Source organism: Gasterosteus aculeatus, chromosome 2, assembly GCF_964276395.1.
Source record: "Gasterosteus aculeatus chromosome 2, fGasAcu3.hap1.1, whole genome shotgun sequence".
In the NCBI taxonomy this organism is placed as follows: Eukaryota; Metazoa; Chordata; class Actinopteri; order Perciformes; family Gasterosteidae; genus Gasterosteus; species Gasterosteus aculeatus.
This window is the reverse complement of record NC_135689.1, coordinates 24,994,558-25,013,473: the sequence shown is the minus strand read 5'-3', so window position 1 is coordinate 25,013,473 and position 18,916 is coordinate 24,994,558. Positions and strand designations below refer to the sequence as shown.

The 18,916-nt window shown below is 46.5% G+C and overlaps 2 protein-coding genes across 3 annotated transcripts; both read right to left on the bottom strand.

Moving 5' to 3' along the window:
- Positions 1 to 1,657: 1,657 nt before the first annotated feature.
- On the bottom strand, positions 1,658 to 12,616 carry renbp (renin binding protein). Its single transcript, XM_040193433.2, has 12 exons — positions 12,541 to 12,616; positions 10,249 to 10,431; positions 8,005 to 8,111; positions 7,846 to 7,921; positions 7,693 to 7,768; positions 6,858 to 7,030; positions 5,598 to 5,825; positions 5,307 to 5,388; positions 5,029 to 5,204; positions 4,799 to 4,930; positions 2,499 to 2,586; positions 1,658 to 2,205 (listed from the first exon to the last, which is right to left on the bottom strand). The coding sequence occupies exons 2-12, from the start codon at positions 10,339 to 10,341 to the stop codon at positions 2,132 to 2,134; spliced, it is 1,305 nt and encodes a 434-aa protein (XP_040049367.2). The 5' UTR covers positions 10,342 to 10,431; positions 12,541 to 12,616; the 3' UTR covers positions 1,658 to 2,131.
- Positions 12,617 to 13,812: 1,196 nt separating this feature from the next.
- pex10 (peroxisomal biogenesis factor 10) lies at positions 13,813 to 18,458 on the bottom strand. Of its 2 annotated transcripts, XR_005713666.2 has the most exons (8): positions 18,135 to 18,409; positions 17,341 to 17,421; positions 16,864 to 17,267; positions 16,552 to 16,718; positions 15,991 to 16,126; positions 15,640 to 15,776; positions 15,027 to 15,222; positions 13,813 to 14,424 (listed from the first exon to the last, which is right to left on the bottom strand). XR_005713666.2 is itself a non-coding variant. In XM_040193434.2 (6 exons), exons 1-6 carry the CDS (start codon positions 18,244 to 18,246, stop codon positions 15,708 to 15,710), a joined length of 969 nt encoding a protein of 322 aa, XP_040049368.2. In that variant the 5' UTR covers positions 18,247 to 18,458; the 3' UTR covers positions 15,576 to 15,707. The 2 variants fall into 2 exon arrangements, 1 of the variants encoding a protein (XP_040049368.2); XM_040193434.2 differs by lacking the exons at positions 13,813 to 14,424; positions 15,027 to 15,222 and having other exon boundaries at positions 15,576 to 15,776; positions 18,135 to 18,458.
- Between the last annotated feature and the right edge of the window lie 458 nt (positions 18,459 to 18,916).

The window sequence follows — 18,916 nt, the reverse complement described above, 5'->3', positions numbered from 1 at the left end:
GGTTTAATATATATATATATATATATATATATATATATATATATATATATATATATATATATATATATATACATATATATATATATAGTGCTCTTAGTGATGGTGGTAAAGCTGTCCCAATCTGTCCGCTCCAACTTTTGGAGGACACATCTGATCTGTCCTTTGCGGCCCAACATATCCGACGAGGATTTAATTTATTCAGGACGGAGGCGGGTGATCGGACAACGAGGAAGAGTCATGGTTGTAATAAGTAATAGAATTCCCTCTAATATCTCTCACTTTCTAAGTCAGTAACGTTACAGAATAAATACACAGAAACTGGACTCGCTTTGCTCCTTTTGTTGTGTGATTATAAACTAACTTTACATTTAGTTGTGTTCTTCAAGTTCCTCTCTCAGCCTGAAATATATGACGCTCCGGAGGAGAAACCTTTCTTCCTAAATGAAATGAAATAAGATTATCTCATTTTTCTGTCCTTTGTAATTTGTTACTGTCAAGCGCAGCAGGTTGCTAGGCAACAGGAGCAGCAGCGGTAACGCTGATGACGCAAGCAGGAAGTCCCCCAGTAGGCCAGACCGTCCCATTTCAGAGACCGTCTGGTTCAGCCTGTGCGCTTGTTGGAGGACCAGACCAGGTCTACGAAGGCTGCTGAAGGCTGCAGGCCACAAGGATGCAGCCTAGCGACTTCCAGACACAGCTGACGTGTCCTTGGTCCAGACACTGGCTGGCACATATGCGTCTGCGTCTGTACGCACCGTCGTGTCGACGCACTGGTTTCACTTCCTGGTTGTAAAGTCTCGCGTGTGTTGCAGAGCGATTCACCTCCAGAACAACAGGTGGAGTCACGTGTTCTGTTGAAGACGACCTGGAGAGTCACGTCTTTGTGTGTGGAAGTCGTTGGTTGCTTTATTTATTGATCATAGACTTTATTGCCCCGTGCATCCACACTGCTGCTCTTCATCAAGGACACATTTGTCCCGTATTTTCCTCCACGACTTTGTCCCCCTCGTTGGTGGAGATCTCCCTCCATGAATCAGAGGCCATCCGGCGTCCTCATAGTCCGCCAATGACGGCTTGTACAAGCGCTCATATTTAAAAGCTCTTCAATCTGATCCGTTCTCTCGTCAACGTTCTTCCTTTTAATAACGGCCGTATTGTGCTGTGAAAACGGAGACGTGAGACTCTAAAGGACGTAGTCAGCAGACCAATCACAGCCTGGTGCTGCAGGAGGCTGCGTCGCTTTAGACGCTATTCTAGAAAAATGGGTCGACGCACACAAGGAGGCGTGAAAAGACACGCAAGGGACACGCAAGTCTGTGTCCTTGCGTGTCTCTGAAAACGCAGAAGCATAAACTAGGCTGCCCAACATGCTCCTGTAGCTGCGACTACAGTGTGTGGATGTTAGTGACTGATGGACAGGTGTCACTGTGTGTGGTTCTCCTGTCATCAGGGTGTGAATGATGTCATATAGTGTTAAAGAATAGAAAAGTACAGTCCATTCACTTGCTGGTGTCTCATTTTTTGCATATTTGTCACATTTAAGTCAAAGATAACGAGAGTAAATAGAAAAGGATTCTTTTTTTTAAGTTATAGCATTTTTAAAGGAAAAAATCTTCCTGCCTGCCCCCATGTGAACAAATAACTGCCCCCTGAAAGCTTTGCTATGATCCCATTTATTAGGTCACATTATGATGCCATTGGTATGCTACATTAGCTGTGTGAACACGAATGAAAAGGGTGTAAAGATCAATGCCAAGGTAAATAAAATACAATACAGGTGTTGTCTTTAAAGTGTTGCATGTCTGATGAGGGAGAGACGGACACTTCTTCGTGTGACGGCTTTGTAAGTTCTTCTTGGGTCCCTTGTCAGCTCCGCAGGAGACGTAGGACAAATCCTGAATTGATGTCCCCTGAATGTTGTGACTGAGTTCTAAGACAACAAGAACATTAAAACTAGAAACTGAATGGTAAAAGATCTTGTCAGGCACTTGAAAGCAAGATGTCGGGCACGTGTGGTCCCACCACGAAACATTTCTTAAATTATTCAAAACGGATTGCAATTTCCTTTATAAAACTGGTTATTGATTAGTAAGCAGAATCCCTCATCATCGCAGCGTAGACGTCAGAACGCTCAGTCCCGGTTTGCCAGAAGATCATCCAGCATAAGCTCGCACATGTACAGGCAGCGAGGCACATGGAAGAACCCTGGAGAGGAGAGAAACACTGTTATCTCACTGAGCAGACGGAGCAGGAAGCGGACCCGGGTAGTCCTTCAGGGACCCGACGGCTCCCCGTTCGCAGCATCACAGAGGTCATGAGAGGGGACGGTTCCCCCAGCAGGATGTGTTGCCAGCTGCACAGTATGAAGCCTTTAGTGCAGGGGTCTCAAACTCATTTTAGGGAAGGGGCCACACTTTGATCTCAAGTGGGCCAGACCAGTAAAACTATAGGCGGTGGTCTGGCCATGTGAAGTCTGATAAATGTCAATGTGTTCTTACCTTTAAAGGGGCCTCCCTTCAGATCCAGGGCCGGTTTCCCTTCTTGAGTCAAATAGCCAAACCACTCCCCGCTGTCAGCATCAGGGAACTGCACAGAATCAGACACCCGTACAGGACTTAACGCTAAAATATATATTAAACCCTGTGGATACAACCCAGGCAGCGCGGTGGCGTGGTGGTCAGCACTGTGGCCTCACAGCAAGAAGGTCCTGGGTTCCACTTTCTGTGTGCAGTCTGCATGTTCTCCCCGTGTCTGCGTGGTTCTCTCCGGGTTCTCCGGGAGGAACCCACAGTCCAGAGACCTGCTCTGGGGATCAGGTTGATTGGGGACTCTGAATGGCCTGTAGGTGTGTGATTGTGTGTCTCTGTGCAGCCCTGTGATTGGCTGGTGACCAGTCCAGGGTGAACCTGTCTATCGCCTGTCTAAGTTGGCTGGGATGGACTCAGCCCCCCCGTGACGCTGCGTGCAGGATAAGCGGTTTGACGATGGATGGATGGAACCCAACATACCTTCAGACATGCTTAACTGCTTCATGTGTCACATTGATCATTTCTGTGGTAATTGTACTACAAAATACAACAGTTCGTTTGCTGTTTTTCAAGCTAATCTTCTTTTGTATCTTGAATCTTTTGTGTGTGTGTGTTAAGTACAGAACAGTAGTAAGGATGTGGTTAGCCTAGCATAGCACGAAAGCCACTCAGCTCTTTGTGCCGTTTCTCCAGCTACAGCATCGGTTGCAGTAATTTGTTGAGACAGTCGGCGCTGGTAGCCGTCTGTACAGGACGGGACAGGTTAGTGTGTAGTTATTGTCAGAATCAGAGTAGTGGGTCTCTTTATTAGAAACACACCCTAATTTATTCATACTAACCCATTGCATCAGCATTTCATTTTACTTTATTGTATTACTTGTGCACTGCTGTCTTGTCTGTCTACTGTCGCGCACCAACCGCCAAGACAAATTCCTTGTATGTTTGGCATATTTGGTAATAAATGTTTCCTGATTCCTGATTCCTGACCACTGCCCTACTTGTTGGTAATAATTGAAGTGGATTGAACCGCTTGGTTAATCATTGGCAGACTTTACTCCCCAGTAACACACTATCAGCCAGTAGGTGCTGCTGTGGAATCAGCACCAGGATGAGTAATAACAGCAGCTCTGCTCTGAGGTACTGTACTGTAAACGGGAAATATATGGAAAAAGAATTGAATTTGCTGTGTATTTTTCATCTGTCGTTAGTTGGTTACAACATAATTATGTAAATTGAGCAATGTTTTGAATGCAACACAATAAGCCTGGTCCTCTTTCCTTCCTTACGCACTGCTTCCTAGCCGGCTTTTCTCTTCTGGGCCAATGTGGAAATGCGGTGCTGTAATGGTATCACTTTCCCCAGGAACAGGTGGTGTGAGGGATTACTGCGTGCAGAGCGGGGCCGTCCTTCATCGCTTGCCTCCACTAGCGATGTGTTCTTCACATTGCTCATGTGTGTGAATGCTAGTTACTGATGGCCAGCGGTCTGTGTGGTAGCTCCTGTCACCAGCATCTGAACGGGTGAATGATGACGTGTTCATGTGACAAGTGTTGAAGAGCTTTGAGTGCTCAGAAAACTAGAAGAGAAATACAGTACAGTACAGTTCATTTACCAAAACAGTATTCACACTAAAGTCATGAAAGGGGGCTGAATTAAGAGGGCGAGGCTCTCGTTGGTTCTCAACAGGGCGACAGCCTGCAGCAAACCGGGTCGACGGAGCTGAGAGAGTCAATGAGAGCAGCATGAGAGGCCTAACCCCCGACTTCCACCAACGGCTCAGCTCCGTGTTCCGTCGTCCGTCAATACCCACCTGGTCCGGATTTGTTGCTGCTGAACGGCTGCGGCCATGATTGACAGCTGACGTCACGAGGCCCCGTGTGATCCCACTAATTCTGGTGTGATCGCGCGATATGAAGTTTCTATAAACTTTAAAAAACTTCAACAGGCCTGTTTCCGCCCATTATGACAGTGTAGGGAAATATGATCCGCCGTGAGCACGGTGTACCTTTTGACTCCGCCGCCGTGCCGGAGTTGGTGGAAATTGAGGGTAAGACGCTCAGAGGAGCAGTGGCTTCTTTGTCAACTTCGTGTGAGCTACAAATTGCTTTCAAGCGCAAAAAATACAACATCCAGACAATTTGTGGTCTGATTTGGCAGCTCAGCCACAGAAAATACCAGTCAATAAGTAAAGTAAGGTAATATAAAAACTATTCTCAGTAATGAGCCCATTCTAACATAAGTGCTGAAACTTGACGGCACAAACGACTCACATGATTGAAGGTGTATTCGTAAACTTGGGAGAATCTCTGCAGCAGCTCTGGCTTCTTGGTTTGACTGTAGGCCATCAGGAAGGCGATGAGAGCCTCACAGTGGGGCCACCACAGCTTCATATTCCACTCCAACTGGCCAGACACACAAGCTCAGTCACTGCCCTTTTGTAAAGCTCAGGACATCATCTACCGCTGTGAAACACCGTCATGGGACCGGATGACTGCTTCACCTGTGTGGGGCAGTGACCATCCACATCCAGGAAGTAGAAGAGGCCGCCGTGTCCGTTGTCCCAGCCGGACTGAAACGGCAGCTCCACAAACTTGTTGATGGCGGTCCTCTGGAGCTCGCTGTCCTGCTGCTGTGCGCTGAGCTGAAGCAGGAACCAGCCTGCTTCCAGGGCATGACCTGAGCCACGCGACGACATGCGGAGGACAACGTCAAAGTCAGCAACTAAGGACAGGGTCAGAGCTGAGCCCGTCCATACACTACATGTGCTGCAGCGTTTACCTGGGTTCTGCAGCCGGCCCAGGCAGCCTGGCAGCTCGCCGCCCTGCAGGGACACGTTCTCTAGAACAGCGGTGCCGTCTCTCTGGACCAAGATACAGGAGAAGAAAAAGTGTTATTTAAAAGAGCATATTAAGGGGAGTATCCAACATGCACATTGTTTCAAACGTTCCCCATAATAACCACATGTGCGGATTTGGTGGCCAAAAGCTGATACCTACTTGTCAAAGTCAGCGTTGAGGCCTGAATAATCTCAGCAGCTAACAGAGTCACATTAATCACAAAGCCTCACACCTGGACATGTTGTAGAATCTGCTGTACACACCAGCCGGTCAGCTCGCTGTACTTGTGAGCCACCTCCTGACCTCGGCCTTCGCTCAGCTGATGCACCAGACACAGCAGCATCATGGGCACCGCCATGCTGTTGGTGGGAAAGTCTCCGGGAAGCTGTGGGCGGCCCAGGCCTGACGAGTCCACCCGAACCCAGTGGATCAACTGCTCCATCATCTGCTCCGCCTCGAGCTAGTGACGGAGAAGAGCCAGCGTATCAGAGGGGTGGTGTCATGATGTGGGAATGTAAGGTGGGTGTGGAAGGATCAAGCGTGCTCCGGCACATCCACCTTGTGTGTTGAGTCACTGAAATGCATTTTTTATTATTACAGCAAAAATGATTATGTTGACGGCTCAATTGTGTTATATTGTGAAAATCCAAACTGTACATTGCACTGTACAAAGTAAAAAGCATTCGCATACGTAACAGTATGTTTTAATTCCCATGATATCTAGCAACGAGTACTGGATTTCAAATGTTCTGGCTGTGATATTAGCAGTAACATCCCTATGGGGAGTCTTCTGTGGTCTTACACAATGTAGTTCAAATAGATTAGGGACCATTGTTTTGGGGAACCATGACCAGAAAAGTGGGCGTAGTGCGAACACAATACATGTGGCACCTATGTGGACTCACGATACATGTGGCACCTATGTGGACTCACGATACATGTGGCACCTATGTGGACTCACGATCCATGTGGCTCCTATGTGGACTCACGATACATGTGGCACCTATGTGGACTCACGATACATGTGGCTCCTATGTGGACTCACGATACATGTGGCACCTATGTGGACTCACGATACATGTGGCACCTATGTGGACTCACGATACATGTGGCTCCTATGTGGACTCACGATACATGTGGCACCTATGTGGACTCACGATACATGTGGCTCCTATGTGGACTCACGATACATGTGGCACCTATGTGGACTCACGATACATGTGGCTCCTATGTGGACTCACGATACATGTGGCTCCTATGTGGACTCACGATACATGTGGCACCTATGTGGACTCACGATACATGTGTCTCCTATGTGGACTCACGATACATGTGGCACCTATGTGGACTCACGATACATGTGGCTCCTATGTGGACTCACGATACATGTGGCACCTATGTGGACTCACGATACATGTGGCACATTGTCGTAAACCAGGAGTTTCTGACAGTATGTACCAGGTAGACTCTAGTTGTGATAGTCGCTTCGTACCTGCATGCCTTCATCAGCGGTGACCCGGCTCAGTTCATCCATGGCCAGGAGGTAGAAACACTCACTGAATACAGTCCTCTGAATCTTCACTGCTTTACCATCTCTTGTTAAGCAGAAGGCACATTTCCACTGGCCACTGGAGACACGAGCGAACCGTCTCAGGAAAGCTCCTCCTAAGAAGCAAAGACAACAATATCCAATACGTATCAGGGCTTCCCCACACATTCATCCGTTAGTTCGGTTTCTGATAGTGTGTAGGGTTTTTACTGAGGCCTATCTGTACTGTCTAAGCCTTTATGTACAGAAAAACAGTCTCTCCCCTACAGTCAGTCTTACAATGCGTGTTTCTCTTAGTTTGCATCAAGATGAGGTTTTCTGCAGCTCAGCGGTTTCCTACCAACCGCAACAACGTGTCCCATAATGATGATTGGTGCACAGCAAACACTGTCATGGATCACGTCGGTCTACAGAAGAACACCATCTGTTGCAAACCCATGGAAGTGGAAAACTCCGACGTCACGCCAAACAAATGTGCTGACAACGTCCAGACTTTTGGTTCATTGGTTCAATTGCAGTGATGAGGCTAAACATTACGCAACCCCAAAAATAAAATACTTTTTTGCACTTCTGATGCACATGGCAAAATTCAAGAGTTTTTGAATATGATAGAGGCCTCAAAAGTGTGATTGAAGTGGTGAAGGAAGAAGAAGAATAAATCATTGAAACACAATAAGGCTTAGCCTAACTTTCAGTCTGCTCAGGCCCGAATAACAATTAATACCAGTTAAGAGTAAACAGAAAACACACACACACACAAACACACACACACACACACCGGCTTTAGCTGCTTCCAGGATTTCAGGCCTGCGGAAGCGCTCCATGGTTCGATACAGGCGGCAATACATCCACACCTGTGAAGGAGACAAGCCAGAGTCTACGTCAGCAACATGTGATGAGCACACTTCCCACAGTGGAGGTCCTCCATCACCTGTCTGCCCTGCAGCCAGACATACTTCAGCTCGTCGTACACCGTCCCATCCCTCCCGAGACAAGTGAAGAAGCCTCTGGAACACGAGCACAGGGTGAGTTCATCGCAGGGAAACACACATCTGTACGACTTATGAGTTGTAACTTCTGGGTTCAGTACCCGTGTGTTGTGTCGTGAGAGTACTTGAGCCAGAAGGCTACTGTGTCGTCCAGCTCCTTAACAATCCGCTGCCGCCACTCCTCCAGCTTGGCCACAGACATGGTTCCCTTCATACATGTAAATCACAATGCATGACTTAGCATGACCTTGTTTCGTTTAGACTCAATTACAACACTCGTCCTCCTCCTGGTGGGGTCAGAGTTCAGATCGGATCACTACACGGAGATAAAAAGGTCACACACTAAATCATTGATAATCCATATTGGACTTTGAGGCTTCCTCTAACTCTGTCATGGATTGGTTGCATCTAATCAATTTAGTCAAACTGTTGAGTGTTGGGGGTCTCAGGCAGACATTTGGAGCCTTTTGACCCTTTCCAAGAGTCACCATTCAATGCTGACTTGGCCAATAACCCACAAGTCATTGCAATGTGACGTTAAAAACGGGATAACGAAAAAAGAAATAAATATATTTTTTAAAACGGGATAACCAGAGAAAACTAGACGTAAAAAAGGTAAACCTAATAAAATGTACACGGAAACATTAAAGATTAAAAAAAACACTTGAAATTGGACAATATTTACTCGATTATTCATCAAATATTAAAATGTGTCATTTCCTCATGAGGAACGAGGGTGGAAGACTGAACGTCTCAGGGAGTAAAAAGTATCAAAGAAATACAAATTGTAAATCATAATTGTTGTTTTATTCATATTTGCACCTCAAGCCCTCACAGACGTCATTCAGGTCCCTCGGGGATGAGGATTGAAGGTTTAAGGTTGAGGTTCTAAGGGTTAGGGGAGGTAATGGAGTGATGCTGGTCTGCCAAGTTTAAAGTATAAACTGTATAAATCATAATTCATCTTTAATATCATGAGGGAAAAGATTGAACGATGAAGCTGCAGGCGGAAGCGTAAAATGTTATAGAATTGGTGTCTGCTTTATAGAATGAGTTCCTTTACTTTTACTAACTCAGGTTGGAAAGTGTTGCTTGCAATGAGACCCGTCTGTTAGTTAAACCTTAAAAAAGAGTTGACTTCTCAGGATTAGCGGGATAGTGGGACAAGTCTTTGCTTGGTGTGGTGGATCTACGCATTATTTCAGACGTCCCATAATGCAGCATTCTTACAACAAGGTTGAAGGCAACTTTGTAAAAAACGTTTTCTGGTCAAGTGTCTGAAATAAAGGTCTGTGGATAAGCTTCAGATGTTTTAACGTATTTGTTTTAAAATAGAGGTCTTCAACAGGGGGTGCGCGGCCTATTTATGGTCTGTTTGGCTCTAAATGAACATCATGCTGTATTGGAGAACACTGAGACCATAAAGTCATTATTCCAATGTTCACTGAGGGAACAGAGTCATTTCCTCATAGACGTCTATGGGAGCAGAGGAGTCGCCCCCTGCTGGTCACTACAGAGAAGTAGAGTCATTTCCTCATAGACGTCTATGGGAGCAGAGGAGTCGCCCCCTGCTGGTCACTACAGAGAAGTAGAGTCATTTCCTCATAGACGTCTATGGGAGCAGAGGAGTCGCCCCCTGCTGGTCACTACAGAGAAGTAGAGTCATTTCCTCATAGACGTCTATGGGAGCAGAGGAGTCGCCCCCTGCTGGTCACTACAGAGAAGTAGAGTCATTTCCTCATAGACGTCTATGGGAGCAGAGGAGTCGCCCCCTGCTGGTCACTGCAGAGAAGTAGAGTCATTTCCTCATAGACGTCTATGGGAGCAGAGGAGTCGCCCCCTGCTGGTCACTACAGAGAAGTAGAGTCATTTTCTCATAGACGTCTATGGGAGCAGAGGAGTCGCCCCCTGCTGGTCACTACAGAGAAGTAGAGTAATTTCCTCATAGACTCCTATGGGAGCAGAGGAGTCGCCCCCTGCTGGTCACTACAGAGAAGTAGAGTCATTTCCTCATAGACGTCTATGGGAGCAGAGGAGTCGCCCCCTGCTGGTCACTACAGAGAGTTCATGTTTTAAGGCAGTCCGGTGATGGTTCTGGTTTCTGGGTGAGGAACCAAAGGACAGTGGTACCACAAAGACACAACAAGGTACCACAACTCTGAGGCCTTCAAGTGTCAACATTTCACAGTGGAAACATATTTGTAACATTAATTAACGCACCAACACTTTCTAGTAAAGCACCGACAAGCAACAACGTGTGTGATGACACTATTATCTCATCATCTCTAAGGGGAGAGAACGGCCTCTCTGCCGTCATTAGTCAAGCCCCGGGGAACCGGTCCTACCTCCGGGTCCAGGTACGGGCACGCAGTGAAGAACAGACCGTCCTGCAGAAGCTCTCCGCCCGCTCTCCTCGCTCCCGGCGAGCCGTCAGTCATGTGACCGGACAGAGGCGCTGATAGCGCGGCCACGCAGGAGGAGGAGGAAGCGCCGGGCGCGCGCTCGGCGCGGAGCGCGCAGTCACGAGGCTGGAAAGTGCAACCGAGGCAGAAACACAGTTGTTTGTGGACGGAGGGCAGGAAGAGGGGGGGCAAACATGTGCATTGACAACACCACACGGCTTCTTAGTGTCTCTCTCGCGCGTCGGAAAACGGGAGATGAAAGAGTCATTTAAAAAAGTGCATGATAATAATAGAAACATCACCACGTGATTTCTGTGATTGATTATAGACAAACAAAGCTCTTCATAGGAGTGAATGAGGCTGCTCATAAATGGTGTGTATGAAGGACAGAAATATGAAATGTTGCGTCAGGAATCCCAAACACAGCACGTGACCTTTATTACTGTTATGGACTTATTCGTAAGGGACGTGGTACACGAGATGGATTGTCCCATATACTGTCACATAGACCATAAGGCTGCTCTTATGACCGACAGCTGGATTGTCCCATATACTGTCACATAGACCATAAGGCTGCTCTTATGACTGACAGGTGCATTGTCCCATATACTGTCACATAGACCATAAGGCTGCTCTTATGACTGACAGGTGCATTGTCCCATATACTGTCACATAGACCATAAGGCTGCTCTTATGACTGACAGCTGGATTGTCCCATATACTGTCACATAGACCATAAGGCTGCTCTTATGACCGACAGCTGGATTGTCCCATATACTGTCACATAGACCATAAGGCTGCTCTTATGACTGACAGGTGCATTGTCCCATATACTGTCACATAGACCATAAGGCTGCTCTTATGACTGACAGGTGCATTGTCCCATATACTGTCACATAGACCATAAGGCTGCTCTTATGACTGACAGGTGCATTGTCCCATATACTGTCACATAGACCATAAGGCTGCTCTTATGACTGACAGCTGGATTGTCCCATATACTGTCACAGTTAAAAACGTTAAAAAATCCCCTTCAGTTATCTAACAGAGCTGATCGGGGTTGAGTTGGCTGCTGTGGAAAGTCAGTAAATAAACTAACTGGCTTGCAAGTTAAGGTCAGAACGCGGTGTTAGTAACTTAAAGAGCCGTCTGTGCTGATCAGAGCTCAGTGAGCAGTAAGAACATTTATGACTATATAAACTATGTGCACCTTAAAGTAATGCCAAGTTCCTGATTGTTGTGTATTTACACATTATTTAATGTAGTGACACAAACAAGCATTTCCATTTATGCTTTTTGAGCATAAATGAACAGCTGAATAACTTATTCAGCAGAGACGTATGTTCCGGCAGGCAACAATAGAAATGGATTTTTTAAGATAGACATTTTCTGATAATAGTAAAACTTTTATCACACAGAAACTGTTAATTTAAAGTTCAAATGAACACATGAGCTCCTTCTGTCGAATGTATCTCTGCACCGAGCGGACTGTAAGTGTGTTTTTGATGATAGCAAGTTAAATGATGTTTATTAATACAGCTTTTCTTTTACTCAACCAAAATGGATTTTTCTTTTTAAATCCAAATGGCCAGAAATGATTAATATAATAAATAATAATGCATAGACTTCATAAAATAGACCTGTTGCCTTTACTGTGAACTCTGCTGTAGGCCAGTAGATACTGTGTTATGAGTGATGGATGATGGATCGTACGCTGTTCTTTTCCAATGTCTTGCTCCACAGCAACAGGTTAAGCACTATAGTCAAGGGTGGGGCCTTATAGCAGAGAGCAGAGGACGGACGGAGACAGTCCGTCCGTCCAATCAGAAGGGTCCGTCCTCTGCTACCTGCTATAAGGCCCTCCCCTTTCCGTAAGAAGTTAATGTCGTTGTGTTTTGCACTTCAGGGCCACCGTAGTCTCTGACTGGAACAGAACACTGGCCTTTCTGGGGGAGCCTTTCAATCCCAACTAGAGTTGTGTCCTTTTCTCTTTAAATGATTTGTCATTTGCAGGCCAGTTGGTGAATGCAGCCTCCAACCATGCATCACAGCTCTTTGCAATCAACAAGGTTGGTCATTTGTGCTTGTGGGGAGCAACTTAAGTTTTCTTTGTATATTATTATATTATATTTATGAGTACAATAAAAAATATGACATCTGTAATTTAACAAAGAAGCATCTAATGTGCAACTAAGAGTATCAAAAAGCTTTGATCTGTAAACATCACAGACTTACAGCTTTAAGTTTCAAATGTCTCCTTTCAGGAACCACCAAGCCCAACCCACGGAGGTCCTGGCCAGCAGCGGCAGAAAGCCCCTGGGTGAGAGGACAAACGTGAACTCATGACACCGTTAAGTGTAGTACATCTGCAGGTTTTTGCTTTAGCATTGATTGATCATGTAGATGATTTAAAAGACCCTCAAATAAAAAAGAACGGGTTCCCTGATTCCATTGATATCCTGTGTAAGTGTAGGCCTACACCTTTTTCACATTTCACAAAATCGGTTACTCAAAGAACCATTTATTCCTTGAAAGAACCATTTTTAGCTAAAGAACCATTTGGAAAGAATTCTCGTTAGAACCATTTGGGTCCATGAAAAAACTTTTCTTCTTCGGGTTCTTCAAATAACAAGAAATGGTTGGGTCCATTTGGGGTCCTCTGAAGAACCATTTCCTTAAATGGTTCTTTAAAGAACCATGGTCTAAAAGGTTCTTTGTGGAACCATAAATGGTTCTCCTATGGCACTTTTGTCTGCGCGTATGACTGACAGGTGGACACCGCGTTGTCATCCTCTCTGAGAGGCGCCACATGAACCCTTTCATGGGTTGTTTCCACTTCCTTAAAGGTAACAAGGTTCCTGTTGGTGACGTGTTGGTTTGTGCACACGTCCCGGCTGTTTCCTGGTTTCAGTATCAGTTTCAATTCAAATGGTTCTCTATCATATTGTAATATTTTAGTATTGTTTAGATGGATGCTTCAAATAATTCCAGTGGACTTTGTTTATTATTATTATTAAATTATGCAAAATGATTACGTGTGAACACTGAGAGCAGCCAGTGAACTGGCAGGCAGTAAATGTGATGATAGACAGTGTTAATGAAGCTGTATGACTGACAGGTGATCAGCTGAGGTTTGGATCTACAGGCAGAACACACTCCAAGTCTAAAAGTGATACTTTACTGTTCTGACATCATTCATTAGGAGTTTAATACTTGATATCAAACAACGTGGAACATTGTACATTTTCTCTATTTAATTCTTCAAAAGGACTATTTTAACTTACTGGAATGTAATAAAATCCAATCCATCCGTTTTATTCACAAAATGTAACAAAGTAAAACTAATCAAACAGGTGAAATGAAACCCAACATGCTCCTGTAGCTGCGACCAGTGTGTGGATGTTAGTGACTGATGGACAGGTGTCACTGTGTGGTCCTGTCATCAGGGTGTGAATGATGTCACGTAGTGTTAAAGCGCTTTGAGTGGTCAGAAGACTAGAAAAGCGCTAAACAAGTACAGTCCATTTAATCAAAGGAAACAACACAGTGATGTTAGAATCATCTCTTGCAGTTCATCATGAAGCTCAACAGAGGGCGCTCCGTGAACGCAACGAAGAGAAGGAAATCCTCCAATCAACTAGAGTCCATTTAAACTAACAGGAACAAGCCAAAGATACATTTTTGTATGAATACACACATTATGTCACATGTCATTTATCTGACGCTTTTATCCAAAGCGACTTACAATAAGAACATTTCAACCATAAGGACACAAACTCAGAGGAACAAGAAACAAGAAAGTGTGATTTCATCAAATAAGCCAATTTACATCTTGCTGTAGATAAGAACCATTATAAGTCCAATGTAAGTGCTGCAGGTAGTTAGTGTGTTAGTGGAGGTAGAGTCTGAAGAGGTGTGTCTTTAGTCTGAAGATGTGAAGGCTCTCTGTGGTCCTGATGTCTTCAGAGACCTCCTTCCACCATTTAGGAGCAGGACAGCAAAGAGTGGAGATCTAGTCGAGTGTTTTGCTCTCAGTGAGGAGGAACAGAGGAACTAGAACTGTTCAACTGGCTGAAGGGCACTGCTTCCATGACGTGCATCCAGAATCCACTCCGTCCTCTAGAGAGACAAAGAAGGACAGAGATCGTCGCTGAGGACACTTCACCAATCCCTGAGAGCTGATGTTGAGGTGACAGCCGGGAAAGTGAACCGGCTGCTTGTCAACAGGCAGACAAAAGGCCTCCTGGGACTGTTTGGGGGTCTGGGCTGCGTAAGACTCCACCAAACCCTCACTGAGTCGGCTCCCTTGCTGCCTTGGGCCAAGTCTAATCTTTACAGCCCCTCTGCTTGGCTTAGTGGGGCCTGCGTGTTGCATTTGTCTTTTGTCATTTGTTGTTCATGTTTACTGCTACACAGCTGATATGGAATGATTCCACTTCACGTCCCAACAAGCAGAAGAGGAACATCTGCCAGTCATCTCCATCAAATATCCACAACCTGCTTCAGACCGTAGGGGTTCAACAACTAGTGACAAACGCCCACCGTGCTGTGGTAGACCTGTCAATCACACGGGAGCCCCGCCCAAAGCATACCCTGCAGACATGATGCTCTGTACTTCTTAAAAGGGGGTCCGTGGGACAGAACGAGCACCCATTGAGAAACCCCTTAAAACATAGTTCACGTGTTGATGAAGTGGATGTTTTATTCAGTCTGATATTCACTTTGTAAAGTCTCCACGTAGCAGGATGCACCTGGAACGCGTCCACGCGGGCCGACCGGACGCCACCGCGCTTTGCGTCACTTCGTTTTTACAGCCAGGGATGATTTGCGCCGCTTAAGGGTTAGTTGGCTGAAAGACGCGTGTCCTAGGGACGCATGTCCCAATGTCCAACAGCAGCTCCTTGTCTGTGGACGTTGCTGTGGTGACCGATGGAGACACAAAAATACATCAAGTAAAACATTCAAATTTCCACACGTTCCAGGACGCATGAAGGAAACCCGCTTCTCCAAATAACCAATTTTTAGTATGAAAAAAACCCTTATTATACTTACTTATTGTACCTGATAGAATTACTCTCTTTTTGTCCTCTAAAACTAGTAATCAAAGTGCTTAAAACCAATATGCTGAACGAACGATTTGCTCATGTTTTCTATGTCCGATATGAAAAGCAGTAGTTCTACGGACCGTCTACCACAGCAATGCTCACATGTAATATACCTTAGATGATAAATAATCATTTTCATATTAAAATAAACCAAACAGACAGATATTTGGACACTACCCAGGTTTTACTGGAATCCGTATAATCTTTAATTTAATTAAAAGGTATTTACAATATCGACTGATACAATCCAAGGTTTTATTCCTCATGGGGAGCACTAGGAACCGAGGCCACGTGGTCCTAGCCCAGGTTCCTCAGGTACACCAGCCTGTGAGGCTGGAGCTTCTCCCGACACAGGGGGCACTCTGCCTGGGGGAGGACACACGCACTCAGTCAGGGGGGGTCTGGAGACGCATCCTTCTTTTCTTCATCATTTCACATGAAACTTAATGAACGTATAATAATATGTGCTCAAATCTAATAACTGTCCACGGACGACTATGAGGAACAAAGCCCTCCCTGGACATTCTTCATCGCATCGAGATCCCTCCCTCACCCGGCACCGGACCCTTCAGCGCCTCACCTTGGTGTTGCACCACTCCGTGATGCACTCCCAGCAGAAGAGGTGTCCACAGGGGGTGCAGGTGGAGTGTCTCCTGTCCTCCAGGCAGAGGATGCAGCTGGCAGCCGCGGGGCCCGAGGTGTGTGCGCGCTGAGGACTGCAGGCAGTGCGTTAGTTAGCTTTCAGATTGGACCACCACGCGAGGATGGGGATCCAGAACCACCTCCACTCTGCGTCACAGCTTGTTAGGCTCACTTCTACTCGCCGTCCGAGACAATAGTCACGGAAAACCTTTCATTCCACACAGCAAATAAATGAGGAATCAATTCAATAATCAGCCTGAACCAATACGGTCATTGGGCTCAGTAAAACCCTGTGGTTGAATGCACTTATTGCACGTCGCTTTGGATAAAAGCGTCCGCTAAATACAATGTAATGTAAAACAGCTGTGCTATTTCTATCATGTATGGTAGCAAGCGTCAAATCTGTTGGATTTTTCTATAATGTAATGAAAGGCAGAAAAAGGGTGTTTAGCCGAGCTGGGATGTGAGATGTGGTCTGCTGATGAAGACGCCGGTGCACCTGAGGCTCCTGTAGAGCTTCCACTCCTGTCTGGCTCGCTGCTTCTGTCGGAAGCTGTTGAACTGCAGACACACGGTGGCGAGCAGCTGGAGGAGGGACAGCGTCCCCAGCAGCCTGTAGCTGCTCCTGATGGTCCCGTCGTCCCTGCTGAGCGCCGCCACACGCAGCTGCACACGCAGGACACACCGTTTACTCACACAGATCAGCGTTTCAGCACTGCACACAAATCGGAGAGTTCTTGCAATAAAAGCCATGGTCGCAGGTGTGACACCTAAAGCACCAACGCGCAGGTGGCCGTTACAGGACACGTACGTAGCGGATGCCGGCCGCCCTCTTGGACAGGTGGTAGAAGGAGCCGCTGATGTAGAAGACGGCGGCGTGGAGTCGGCGTAGGAGGGTCAGGCCCTGGTGGAGGACGGACACGGCCGCCGCGCACGCTCCCCTCTGGGGCTCCGACAGCTGCCCCACCGCCCTCTGCGTCCCCCTCCGGAGCCACGACTCCAGGCTCCACCAGCGCTCGGGCGCCGCGCGCCGCCGCCGCCTCTCCTGCCCGGATTCCAGCTGGTTCTCCAGACACACCAGGACCTTGTCCACCAGGTAAGGGAAGTAGGCGTGGAGGAGAACAAAGAGGCCCCGCCTGGCCCGGGACGGGACGCGGCGCTCAGTGGGGTCCACCTGGACGATGTTGACGTACTCCTCGCCCAGGGTCTGGTAACCTGCGAGGGGCAATGGAGTCTCCGTGAGGCGGATGCTTACGCGTCAGGTGGATGTCGGTGGGTGAGCAGCTACCTGAGAAGGTGGTGAGGCCGTAGTACGCCAGGTCTGACAGCAGCTCCACCTCTCTCCTCCAGTCCAGCCATCTCCTGGATCCTGCAGAAACACACAGCTGCTGCTGACCACGGTGACGTCATACGGGCTTCACCCGCGTCGGCGCATGCGTCGACGCACTCGCTTCACTTCATGGTTCTGCGTGTGTTGCAGAGTAATTCACCTCCAGAACAACAGGCGGAGTGACGTGTTTAGTTGAAGACGCCCTAGAGAGTCACGTCTATTTATTTGTTTGTTTATTTATGTACCATAGACTTTATTGCCTCGTGCATCCACACTGCTGCTTTTCATCAAGGACACATTTGTCCCGTATTTTCCTCCACAACTTTGTTCCTCTCGACCGGCAAACCGGCGTTTGCGGCGATCTCCCTCCGTGAATCCAACCCGCCTCTAAACCCGCCAATGACGGCTTATATAAGCGCTCATATTTACACATTTCCTCTGACAAAAGTTCTTCAATCTGCTCCGTTCTCTCGTAAACATTCTTGGTTTTAATAATGGCGCTGTCGGGCTCTGGAAGCGGAAATGTGAGACTCGTAAAGGACGTAGTTAGCGGACCAGTCGCAGCCTGGTGCACAAACCAGACTTTAGTAAAAACCCTCGCTACGTAACGCGCTCGGAGGCGGGCGCATGCGCAGAGGCCGTTAGCGCGTCACGAGCAGCTTCGTGTAACTCGGTCACTTCTTACAACATGCGCCATTATTTCTACAGTTTAAAGTTCTGCTCGCGTGAGCAGCGCGGCGCGTTAAACCCACCAGCGACGGTCTGAACGGCCTCGTTGGTGCTGTTTCTCAGGAAGGTTCGGTAGAATTCGTCCTTCTGACTGGACCGAATCAACTGGGACTGGTTAGCAGCAGCTAGCGACATCGTCAACTAACTAACTAACTAACTAACTAACGCTACGGTGGTTGTTAGAAACCATCACACGGCAGAGAGCGAGCCGCGAGCAGAGCTCTCACGTCCGGACTATCGCTCCCTGGCGAGGGTCGTCAACGCGTTCTGTTCATCCAGGAAACAAGAAGTTAAAGCCCCGCAAAGTGGGTCACAGGGCCCCCTGCTGGCGGGAGGCGCATTACATCACATGACATGACATCACGTTACATTACATCACATTATATTATATTACATCACATCACATCACGTTACATTACATTACATTACATTACCTTATATCACGTTACATTACATCATATTATATTACATTACATTACATCACATTATATTACATCACATAACATTATATTACATTACATCACCTTATATCACGTTACATTACATCATATTATATTACATTACATCACATTATATTATATTACATCACATCACGTTACATTACATTACCTTATATCACGTTACATTACATCATATTATATTACATTACATCACATTATATTATATTACATCACATCACGTTACATTACATTACATTACCTTATATCACGTTACATTACATCACCTTATATCACGTTACATTACATCATATTATATTATATTACATTACATCACGTTATATTATATTACATCACATCACGTTACA

Bases quoted from the DNA above. Each gene is read 5' to 3' on its own strand.
- renbp (XM_040193433.2), bottom strand. From the start codon at position 10,341: ATGACTGACGGCTCGCCGGGAGCGAGGAGAGCGGGCGGAGAGCTTCTG. The intron at 7,769-7,845 runs GTGATGGAGGAC...TCTCCTTCACAG, and splicing joins TCTGGCTGCAGGGCAGACAG to GTGTGGATGTATTGCCGCCT. The intron at 2,206-2,498 runs GTAAGAACACAT...TCTCCTCTCCAG, and splicing joins GAAGGGAGGCCCCTTTAAAG to GGTTCTTCCATGTGCCTCGC.
- pex10 (XM_040193434.2), bottom strand. From the start codon at position 18,246: ATGTCGCTAGCTGCTGCTAACCAGTCCCAGTTGATTCGGTCCAGTCAG. The intron at 16,719-16,863 runs GTACGTGTCCTG...CTGCGTGTGCAG, and splicing joins GGGCGGCCGGCATCCGCTAC to CTGCGTGTGGCGGCGCTCAG. The intron at 15,777-15,990 runs GTGAGGCGCTGA...GTCCTCCCCCAG, and splicing joins CGGAGTGGTGCAACACCAAG to GCAGAGTGCCCCCTGTGTCG.